Raw genomic sequence first — 11,141 nt, forward strand, 5'->3', positions numbered from 1 at the left:
GAGATGGACTCAATGATCCTTGTGGGTCCCTTCTGACTCAGCATAATCTGTGATTCTGTAAGTGTATTCCCTTACATGAAGGTACGAGTCATTCTGAACTGCATTAACGCAAATCCCCTCACTGGCTTGCAGCCACATGCCATGTTTGCTGTCGTGGAATCGGGCTGAAATAAAGTGTCAGCAGGACCATAATACCAAAGTGTGTGAGACTCTGGACTTTGTTTCTAATTGCTTCTCCTGTGGTTTAATTCTTTTTAAATCACAAGTGCTCTTAAACCATAGCATGTTGCTCTTTGACACTGTGACCAAACTTTGATTAAAGCAGTTTTCTTAACTTTGGCTTCATTTTAAAGCTGGGATTTTAAAGCAAAATGAAAATTATAGGCTATTCAAATACACTACTGCAGAATGTGGACTAAAATGTGTTAAATATATATAGATAGTGCACTTTTTTTACTTTTATGAACTATTTAAATACCAGTCATCAAACTTTTCTTCTGTACTGCAGAGCTGAGAAGCAAATTGACGTAAATATTAAATAATGCATATATTTTTATTAGCCTTGCAGCTATTGCTATAAGAAATGTAGTTACTATATAGGCTTCCAGCCATGCTCTTGTTTTGGGTAACTGTATTTAACAGTTGGAACCACAGACTTGCAGGAAATAAACCTCTGTACAAGCCTTGCTGTTGTTTTCTTTCACTGGAGTGCAAGAAGGAGTTAAGTTTATAAATGAGGCAATAGTTTGAATGCTGACCCAGCCTCTTCAGGAGGAGCTGTGACAGCTTGACTTGTCTCACTCAGCACTGCTTATCACAGGAAAATTTTTCTCAGGGCCCCTCTGACAGCAAAGTCTTTATTTCCAAGGAGATTGACAATAGGCTGAAAAAGCAGTTTTTTCTCAAACTGATATTTAATAGGAGGCCTTTGAATAATGAGGAAATAGCATCAGCCAGGAGGAAACTAAATTACATAAAGCAGACATAAGGAATTCTCCTCTGTCCATCAGCAGCCTTTAGCCCCCAGTCACTGCAGAGCTCACGAACATCTGTGTTATATTTGTGTTTAGGTCCTTTGTCCTACCACACTGGTGTGAGCCACATGTGAAACAGTGCAGCAGCGAGGCCGAGATCTGGAGGCAGTTGGTTAATAAACACACTCAGTTCAGGAGAAAAGGTGTTACCTTTGTTAACAATAGTCTTGGCTTTGCAGTAAATCTGAAATAATTAAGATGAATGAATCCCACCAAAATATCTTAATCTGAGCTGATTGTCTTCAGCACTATTAGAAAGATGCAGCACTGTAGGTGGTGTTTCTTAAACTAGATCCAGTAAATTGCTGTGAAAAAGCCCATTTTTTCCTCTACCAATTTACAGTGAGAAACTCAGTGAGTAATTCAAATGTCCACAGATCAGGTAAGATGAATCCTGTCCTCTGTGTCTGGAAGTAAACAGATCCAGACAAAATCCTCTCATCAGGAGGTGGATTCTCCTCTAAAACCTGTGCCCTGCCAGTGTTCCCTTCCCCTCTTAATCCATTCATAACGATAAAGAAACTCCCTTTAATCTCTCACAGAAATGGCAAGCAGGTACAGCTTAGCATGTTGTTGTTTCTTTTCATGCCTACAGTCATGCAGCCATTTCTCCACTGGATCCAGCCATGTCTGGGTGTATTGTGTTGAAACCTCCTACTTCATGATATTTTGACATAAATGGGATAATATTTAGCCCTGGCTCCATAAAGTAATGTGGAAGGCATTTGGCAGTGTTCCTAAATTCTTGCTGTTTAAACATGAGGAAGCAGATCACTTCTGCATACCAGCACTAATTTATAGAAACTGAAGGATGTGAGGAATCATTCCCTTTAAACTAAGCAGGCTCTGTGAGAGTTTCTGCATTCCCAGTTACCATGTGTGAGCCAAATCACCTTCATGCAGTGAAAGAAGCCACCAACCTGTTAAATACAGCAGTTAAAAGTTGTTTAAAGCATTCCCACTTCTTTCCTGAAGTCCTTCACAAAGGCTACTGAAGGTACACTCCTCTGCATTTCTCTATGCAAAGTGTTTTAAATTTTTCTAGGTAACTTTACAAAGTCTTGGGGTTTATTTTAATGCCTCTCAATTTTTCTTCCAGTCCAAAGGATACAACCTTAGTGTGTTTTGAGGCAGCAGCTGCATATTCACAATGGGAGAGACTCGACAGCAGAATAAAAATTACACAGGTGCCACTCTACCACCTCATAATGAAAACACGTGAACCCAATTCATTTTTAGCAGGCCTATGGAATCCTATTTCCCCTCAACAGCAGGTTACTGTGTAATTAGAAGATTTGTGGTGACACTGTGTCAGCAGAGACACTAAGTTCCTGGAGAAACAGATTTAAACTTCTGGGAGAACTCTTCCAGCATCTGCATTAGTTTCTCTTCATCCTCTGGGGGACTGTGGGTGTATGCCAGGGGTAGGTGTGTAGGGACTGGTTGCCTGTCTGGAAGAAAAGAAAAGAAAAGAAACACCAACCCTTATGGGTACATTTAACTCTCTTCTAGCAGAAAAGAGGTTTTCCTGATGGGTTCTATACTGCTCAAACACACCTCATGGTCCTGAAGCCAGGAAACTTACCTGCTAGGTACCTGTAAATAAGGCTAGTTAAGCATATCTTCTAAACCAAAAATTAAACTAATTCCACTTGTATTTTGGAACTAGAGTGATTTTACTGTAGCACAGCATGACCTGTAGAGCAAGCACCCATTTGCAGCTAGGGACAGTATAGGAAAAGGAAGGCTTCCTTGTGAGGTTATGCCTGTCACTAGTGCAACAACTGCAGGCAAAGAGCAATAGCTGGAGTTTGTTGCTGCAGCCAGAGGATGCTTTTGCACTTGAAACAACATTTTTTCTTGCCTCCTGGATAATGTTTCTAGTACTGTGCAGATCCCCAACTGGGACTTGGTAGTTAGGATTATTTTCAATCTTAAAATGCTTACTTTCATCCTTGGAAACAATGGTTAAATTCTAAATGCAAAGGAATTTGGGCTTATTGCTCAATCGCCATAAGTGACACATATCCAAGTTTGCTCAGTTTGATGCTTTGCTTGGTTTTCCAAATCTCATGCCTGTCACTCACTTTGTAAATACAGCTGTTACCACCATCCACTCTAAGGGATTTTCCCCTCCAAAAACATGGTATCTAGAGCCCGGGAGCCTTATGACAATGCTGTCAGAAGTGTGTGGAACAACAGTCAGAGCACTGGTGCAGCACTGTTAAGTCTGTTCAGTGAGCCCAACTTCCACAGCAGCCAGCTGAGACAAAAAGAGCAAGTTGTTGCAACCCTGGGCAGCAGATTTCCCTGAAAACCTATCAGGCTGCCACAGGGCTTCCCAGGAGAGCAGAGATACTTGCTCTCTTAAGAGCAAGTGTTTAATTGACTGCACACACCACATAGCTTCTGCTCATGGAAAACTGAGGAGAGAGAAACATGCAGAGGAACATTCCCTTCTCCATTGTTGATTATGAACTGCTTCCCACCTAGCCATAGTGCTTGCAGTAGCCTGTGCTAAAGTTTGGGAACTAGGTGTGAAAGCCAAGTTCAGCATCGTAGAGAAGATGCTTCTAGTCTTTGGAAAGCAGGTCTCTGTTAAACATTTTTTATATATTTTAGCAGATGCAGAGAATTCTGGTAGTACTAGTCATGTTCTCACTTCCCTTTATTTCTTTCTCAGAAAAAAAAAAGCTGGCTTTGGTTTGTTCTCAGAAGGAACAGTAAAAGAGAATGTAGAAAATGGAGGGAAACTGTGACTGATTTGGAATTGCTGTCCAGGACCAGAAGCATGGGGTTTGTGGTGAAGTGCTCCTGCACCCCAAACCCTTTACTGAAAGGGCCTGAAGAGTGCCCATGTTAAGCTGTGGCTTCCAAAAGGCAGTAGGAGCAAGAAATAAATTACCTCACCACTACTTGATAAGCACAGGACACATACTCAGAACTTCTCCTGCAGCTTTAAGAGCAGTCATGCCAGGACCAAAGCTCTCAAAAGTCAATAGCTTTAGCTAAAGAGCCAGAGCATGTTCTCTGTTTACCAAAGCTGGGGGTAGACAAAGGCCAAAGGCAAGAGCCTGGTGGAATTATGAAAGAAACAGAAAGAATGACTGAGCAGAAGCCTTAGGACCAGAAGAAAGTGATCGGAGTAAGAGAAAGGCAAAGCCTGGTTCTACAAAGACGGCTGACCAGCTGGGATGTGGGGTTTCCACATGGACCACATGCTGACATGAAAAGTGTCCGTTTAAGTATCTGTCAGCCAACCCTGTGTGACTGTCTGTGGGACAGAAGGGACAAAGTCAACCCAAATGTGGAAAAGTCTGAGCTTCCTGCATTCTGCATACAGAAATTCAGTGGATCAGGATTTGAGTGCCACATCCAACAGAAGTACTGAGCTTCTGTAAGCAATTACCCTGAGTTTTCTCTTTCTGGACTGACCTGCATCACCACTGAGGCATCCCTGCTTCCAGCTGCTCCTACAAAGATGCCTGTCATTTGCTTGGGAGAAAAGAAAGGCTCTGTCCTACTTTTCCATCCGCTAAGCTAACAGTGCCAAAAATGCCACTGTGCTCAAGTGTCTGCCCAGTGTTAGAGAAAGGGGGAATTGGCAGTTTTAGCTAGCATGGAACAGTAGGAAGAAGAACCTGTCATAGCAAAGCCAACTCCCAGCGCTCTGTGAGAAAGATGCTCACTTCCTGGCATCATAAAAGATGCTGTTTGACTGCTGTGATTCACCTTCCCTTGGCACAGTCCCACATGCAGCCATTTTCATTACAAAAATCCCCAACCCTCCCTAAAGAAATGCTTTGAAGTCTCTATCAGCCACTTCAGAGGACAAAAGCACAACGTTCAGTCGAGCCTTTAGACTTGAAACGACTTTGAGAAATGCTTTATCCTTTGAACAAGCTGCCTGGTGCAGCCTTCATCCCCTTCCAGGCCAGACAGGGATCCTAAGCTCAGGCAGGCTAGGGATCTCCAGTGAGAGACACTGCCTCCTTACCCTGGAAGAACAAGCCACTGGGCAGCTTTGTTGCTTCAGCTGACACTGCCAGCCACAGGACGGTGTCAGCTCCCTGGGCCTCCGTGCGCAGCGAGTTCCTCATCCTCTCGTAGAAATCGGGCATGGACGACCTCACGGCTGGAAAGGATAACAGTGGAATGGTGGCCTGCCATGCAAGGCTTTTTTGATACAAAAAACCCCCAAAAAACAGAACAGCTTCAAATTGCCATTTTGTGTGTAGGAAGGAGAGAAGGTATCTCTGGAGCTTATGGAAGAAAATGAGTATTTTCCCCTATCTGGGAGTAGGATGGTTTGTGGGAGAATAGCACTAAGCTGCCAGATGATCCACCACTTGTTTGTTTGGGTCAAATTACAGGGACAAAACTGACGACAGGATCTGTAAGAGCTTCTCGTGCCAATTCCATTCTGAACTGTAAAGATGACAAACTCAGGGGAAACACCAATTCCAAAAACCAGATATTTAATGGGATATTTAGCTCCTATTTTCTCACCAGTTTTAGGAAACCAGTTTCAGCACTGTATTTAAAAACTGCACACATCCTGTCTAAACTCTGTTTTCATTTAATTTTGTCCAATAGGTGATGACTGTAGGCCCATCTACTATAGGTGTTTATTTTTGGGGGTTGGAGAGTCTTTGAACTTGTAGGTGGGATAACTTTATGGTTCATTAGGTTTGAAATCCACAAAGGAAGTGCAAAAATAAATGTATTTTAAAGAAAAAGAAATACCAGAATTTTAAGTTGGAAAGGGCTATTTTCAAGCATAAAGTAGACAGGGTAAATGCTTCTGTCGTCAGAAGCAAATGTTGGAAACTGCATTCCTATAGGACACCTAGAGATGGAACTGCTATTCTGCATCCCAAGCTTGGGCACTGGGGGCTGGTAACACTGGGGAATGCAACATGCATACTGCATGACTGATGCTGGCCCACCTGCTGAGGCACAGTCACTGAAGAACAGCTGCAGCTCTGACAAAGGGCTGAATGGCCAAACTGCTGCTCAACAGCAGTAAACGTTTAGGGGGAGAGTACAGGAACAGGGCTTGCACAGTGGTGCATTCTCCTACACGCCCTCACAAATTCCCAATGTCTGCATGCTGGTACTTACAGAGGCAGAAGCTCCATCTGTGTGTTTAACAGTCCCACTACAAATGTAACTTGGAGGTTACCTTAAAGAACTATGTGTCTCTGCTGTGCATTTGTGCAGGGCTGGAAGGGTTCACTGCCCATTATTATTCTCTAGATATACACAGCTAGCAGACACTGCGCAGAATAGAGCCACCAAGGGGATATAAAACTACTTCAAGCAGCAGTTTAGAGAAAAGAAATTACTGCACCTGTTGAAAAAATATAGTAGGAAGTTTCATTCCTCTTTGCTTTTAAACTAATCCTGAAAAGAAAAAAATATTGTCAGAGTGTGAGGCAGATGTTACCTGGAGTGTCTGCCCAGCCAGGGTGCATTACGGAGAAATGGATGTTTCTGTGAGCCTTTGCCCACTGTTCTGTCAGGACAACTTGCTGTCTCTAGGATAGAGCAGTAAGAGCCACACTAGCACCGAGTTCAACAGCCTGTCCACCAAATTAGTTCCCAGGGAAATAAACTACATCAAATGTGCCATAAATACCAGGGTATTTCATGTACAGCAGAAATATACCCTTCTCATCCTGACTGGATTTATTGGATAATTTCAGCAGAGACTTCCACAGTCATTGCCATCCATACCCTGGCCACAAGTTTACTTTTAAAGCAGCTGCAGTGCTTTTACTGACCACGTCTACTTTCTGCAGACTGTGGGCAAGAACTAAGGAGACAGACAGGGTTCATCAGCTAAAGACAGTGTTCCCCCTTGGGACTTCTCTCATATCGAATGAAAGTCTAGCCACGCTCTCCTTCATGCAAGATGTATGCACCCCTAAGGGCATGCCATCACACTCCTGAAGATTATTGCCTGTGCATCTCCATATGGGTTGGATGCAATGAGAAAGCAACAGTGAACAACAGGCTTTTTGCAAAGCAGATGGTATGAGCTGCCTAGCAAGGAAGAGCCGGGCTTTGTTTTCAATCCCATGGACTGTACCTTGTTCTGTGCATACACCATAGTTCCATCAAATGGCCCATTTCCCGACTGCAAGTCAGATACGTTTAATTTTTGAACTAGCATGCCCCCAGAAGAGACAGTTATCTGTAATGAAATGAATGAAAAACGAATGAAAAGCAAAACCAGGAACTCCCCACAGATGCACTCATGCATGCAATGTAGTCTTCAGGCCATAGATGGAAGTCCCTATGGAGCAGGATTCCCCTGCATACTCTTTGCATTATGCTATGCTCGTGAGTAGAGCATACCTGGAGATGAGGTGGAAGATACGTAAGTTTTTTTAAGAAGTGATTTTAATTCAAAGTGATGTTAATTCATTTCAGGAATTTTGTGCTTCCTCCTTTTGAAAAGTAATGGAGAGAAAGAAAATAGCAGTATAGCACTGTTTGCAGTTTGTATGTTTAGCATTTACAGAAGCTAGTCAGAAGCCATACAAAACTTGGGAAATTTCCTTTTTAAAAATGTACCTGCTGTCTAATTTCACACCAAGATCTGTAAAGCTCTTTTAAGACTATACTCCTGTTGTAGGTATTTTGCACTCTGCTGCAGGAGCTAACTTGCCCTAAGGAAACTAAGAGGGTAAGTTCCCAAATGAAGTGTTTTACTCTGATTTCCAGTGAAGGGTTGAGAGCAGCAGGCAGGAGCTTTGCCTTAAGAGGAGGAAGTTGTTGTTAGCAAAATCCAAGAGGATTCTAGAGATCCTTACAGCATTATAAGTAATCCTGCATTGCTAACACAATGCCACAAACCTGAAGGTAAAAATAGTAAAACACCCTTTTTAAACAGCATCACAGACTCACCACTCTGGCATCAGCTGCTTTTTCCAGGAGGGGCAGCAGGGCAGTTGTCATGATATATGTTCCTAAAACACAGGCACCAACATTAACTTTTCCTTTTAAAAAAAGCTTTTTTTTCTCTTCGCCCTCTATAACAACCCAAAACCCTAAGTTCCTTTATCTCTGAAACCTGATCTGAATTTGACAATGATTTTTTGTTGCTGCTTCATCTACAATGTGCCAACTCAACTTGTAGTGGTTCAGATTGCCATATACTTAGCAAAAGGCATAGGTTATTTTACAGACTTTTATGTTTCTTGTACTTATAGAGAAAACAGCTCACTACCTTCAGCCACGAATCTGAAGGCAAAATGGCTCAGGTATGGAATTCCTTGGGTGGGGGACGGTGATACCAGTGAAGAAACAGGAATCCGCTTCCCTCCGAGTGAGGCATATACACACAGAAGCCAGGTCATGAACAAGAGAAGGAAACTGTGCCTCATACTTGCAGTTCTTAGGGCACTGCATATGCACTTAAGACTTGACCGTTTTTGCCTTCTCACTATGAAATCACTCAGAGTACACTGACACTTTTGATTTGTGTTGCACACAAAACCTACCCGTTAAATCCCCAGCATGATCATTATGGAAGATAAGGAATCCTTGCAGGAAGAAGTATTAATGTTGCCTGCCCAAGGCTGAGCTAAGATTACTTGGGGAAACTTAATCGTGTCCTTCCCTGCTTTAATCGGGTTCGCTTAGCAAGGACTGGTACACACCACACAAATGTGTTCCATTACAGCTGTTACCATGACCAGCAAAGTTTGTTATTCCAAACACTGCTCAACTGTCAGTGCATCTGATTCAGACACACAGACACACCTAGTGATGTTTCACCCGAGTGCAACACAGAGATTTTTTTTTGGTTTTATCTCTTCAGAGATTTTTTTTCTGCTTAAAATGTATTTTTAAAAAATTCCATTTAATTTGAAATGAATCTAGCCCCACTTAATCTAGTGTTTCTGCATCTACTTCCCTCTCATGTCTCCACAAATGTCTCTAGTTCAACAATTCTATCGGTGATAAACACATTTTTTTCCTTTAGACACCGAGGCCATGTTTTTCACTAGGCATGAAGACTTCAGCATGTCTTTACAACCTCTCTTCCACACAGGCAATGAGATCACCCAGTTAATACAGCATGTTTATAAATATGGTACCAAAATCAAACGTGTTACATGCTTGGTGAACAAGCTGTTCAGTTCCCCTGTCAGTCACAGCAGTCTTCACTTTCTCTATATAATCAGAGGTTATGTCCATACACACACAATACGTTTAAAACCTTGGCAAATCAAACAAAGCAAATGCACAGCAGATGAGTAAAAGCAGCCTGTCTCCAGCAGAAAATGCGAGCAAAGGCAGTTGCCAGTGAATAACGAGAGCCCGGCTGTGTCCCCTGGTAGTGGCGGGGAGACTGAGCGATGACATCATCGGTACAAGAACTCCCGCTGACTGTCAGGGGAGACTGCTGCGATGTGGGAAAAAATAATCCAAAAAAAAAAAAAGCACTTCAGTACAAGCTGAGAGCCTGGTTTAAATGCTGTTTGGCTGCGGATTCTTCAAAATGCAAAGTAACATCATGTCTTGGTTAAATAAGCTGCATCTCCTAAAGGCAGAGCTGCAATGCACCAGCTCTGAGGATGCTGCATTTTACCGTCCTGCAGATTAATTTACACTTTTAAGGGACTTCATGTTGATTTGTTAATTCTAAAGAGCTGCAAAGATGAATGCACTAATGTTGCCTCATTAACAACCGAGTTTTGTTTTGTCTTCCAGCTGGAAAAGAGAAATGTTCAATGCCAAAAATCCTGCTTAGAGCAATTGCAGCTTGTCAGAAGTTTATGTGCTTATTTAGAACCACAGACTAACTGCAAAGCCCACATCTCCTTTCTTCCTCAAGTTTATTAAGAATTCAGTAAATCCCATAAAGCCAGAGCATTCCACCTTTTTGCCCTGAAAAACCACTTGCTCATTTGCTTTGAGACAGAGCACAAACAGAGCAGTTCTGATCACAGCTTCCTATGGTAAGCAACAGTATCTGAAAACATACACAGACACGACACATCAGGCAGTAAGGCTGAAGCATTTAATTTCTCCCACTGCTAAATATTTCACCAACTACTGTCCCCATTATAAGTGTTTGAACACAAACTCCTCATTCCTTTGACAAAAATACTTGGATATTATCCATTCTTATTTGCCTGGGCTGGTCTGTCAGGCAAAACAGCCTGGAAAAGAAATTTAGATTGGTAATTGTAGAACAGATACACTTTGTTAACAAGGTTTATTGCTGGTTAGAATACATCATCATCAATTGAAACGTCCCCATTTTTATCAGTGCGAAAGCTGGCCCGTGGTTTGATGGTGTCAAACAGCTTGGGAGAATGCTCAGTGTGGTCACTGCAGGGCCTGGCACAGCCGTGTACCTCACAGCAGGTACCTTGTCCAGCACAGCTGTATTGCAGCAGGCACTAACACAAAAATTAACTTCTGAGTAAAAGGGGGAAGCTGGAAATAAAGGCATTGCCTGCCACAGTCCTTAAAAAAAAAAAAGAAGGAAATTGTTCTTGTAAAAAAAAAACTTTGCAAGGAAAACCAAGACTGAATTGGTAGAAGAAACTACATTCATCTCTGCCCCTACTTAAGGAAATCAAGGCTACATCCAAAGAGTATATCCTTTTGCCAATACTTGATTATTAATACCAATGTACTGGATATCAGCCTTTCCAAAGCGAGTACTTGAGCATTCTAACACATTTACTTGACGCAAAAACATTTTTGTCTGTTAAAGGAGAAACTTCCTCCCATGGAGCTTAGTTTAAAAAGGTAAAACATACCTGTCATAGGTTAGCAAGCATAGTCCCGGAAGGGATGTCCTTGCTAAGGGGTGCTTACAGTTTCCTCTGGGACCTGATAGAACCTATCAGTGGCCAGTTTGAATATGGACAATTCTCTAAGCCACTTAAAATTGTGACCACCTCTGTGATCCACATTTAAGAATAGGCAAACTCCCCCCCCAACTCTCTCTCGTTTCCGGCGCTGGGACAGGTGGCTGCGGGCCCCGTGTGGGGGCCAAGCGGGCCCGGCCAGGCCCTGCTTGGGCCAGGCCGGGTCGGGCCACGGCCATCCCGGAGCCGATGGACCTGTTTCACCCCT

General features: G+C 42.7%; 1 protein-coding gene across 1 annotated transcript in view; it reads right to left on the minus strand.

Moving 5' to 3' along the window:
• Positions 1 to 256: 256 nt before the first annotated feature.
• Positions 257 to 11,141, minus strand: part of DHRS12 (dehydrogenase/reductase 12) — a 30,974-nt gene continuing 20,089 nt past the window's right edge. Inside the window, exons 6-10 of the mRNA XM_017733652.1 lie at positions 7,950 to 8,011; positions 7,129 to 7,233; positions 6,484 to 6,574; positions 5,032 to 5,169; positions 257 to 2,485 (exon numbers count right to left, since the gene is read on the minus strand). Coding sequence (XP_017589141.1) covers positions 2,358 to 2,485; positions 5,032 to 5,169; positions 6,484 to 6,574; positions 7,129 to 7,233; positions 7,950 to 8,011 — 524 coding nt within the window. The 3' untranslated portion in view covers positions 257 to 2,357. The remainder of the gene's footprint in view (positions 2,486 to 5,031; positions 5,170 to 6,483; positions 6,575 to 7,128; positions 7,234 to 7,949; positions 8,012 to 11,141) is intronic.

This window comes from Corvus brachyrhynchos, unplaced genomic scaffold (genome assembly GCF_000691975.1).
Source record: "Corvus brachyrhynchos isolate BGI_N302 unplaced genomic scaffold, ASM69197v1 scaffold202, whole genome shotgun sequence".
In the NCBI taxonomy this organism is placed as follows: Eukaryota; Metazoa; Chordata; class Aves; order Passeriformes; family Corvidae; genus Corvus; species Corvus brachyrhynchos.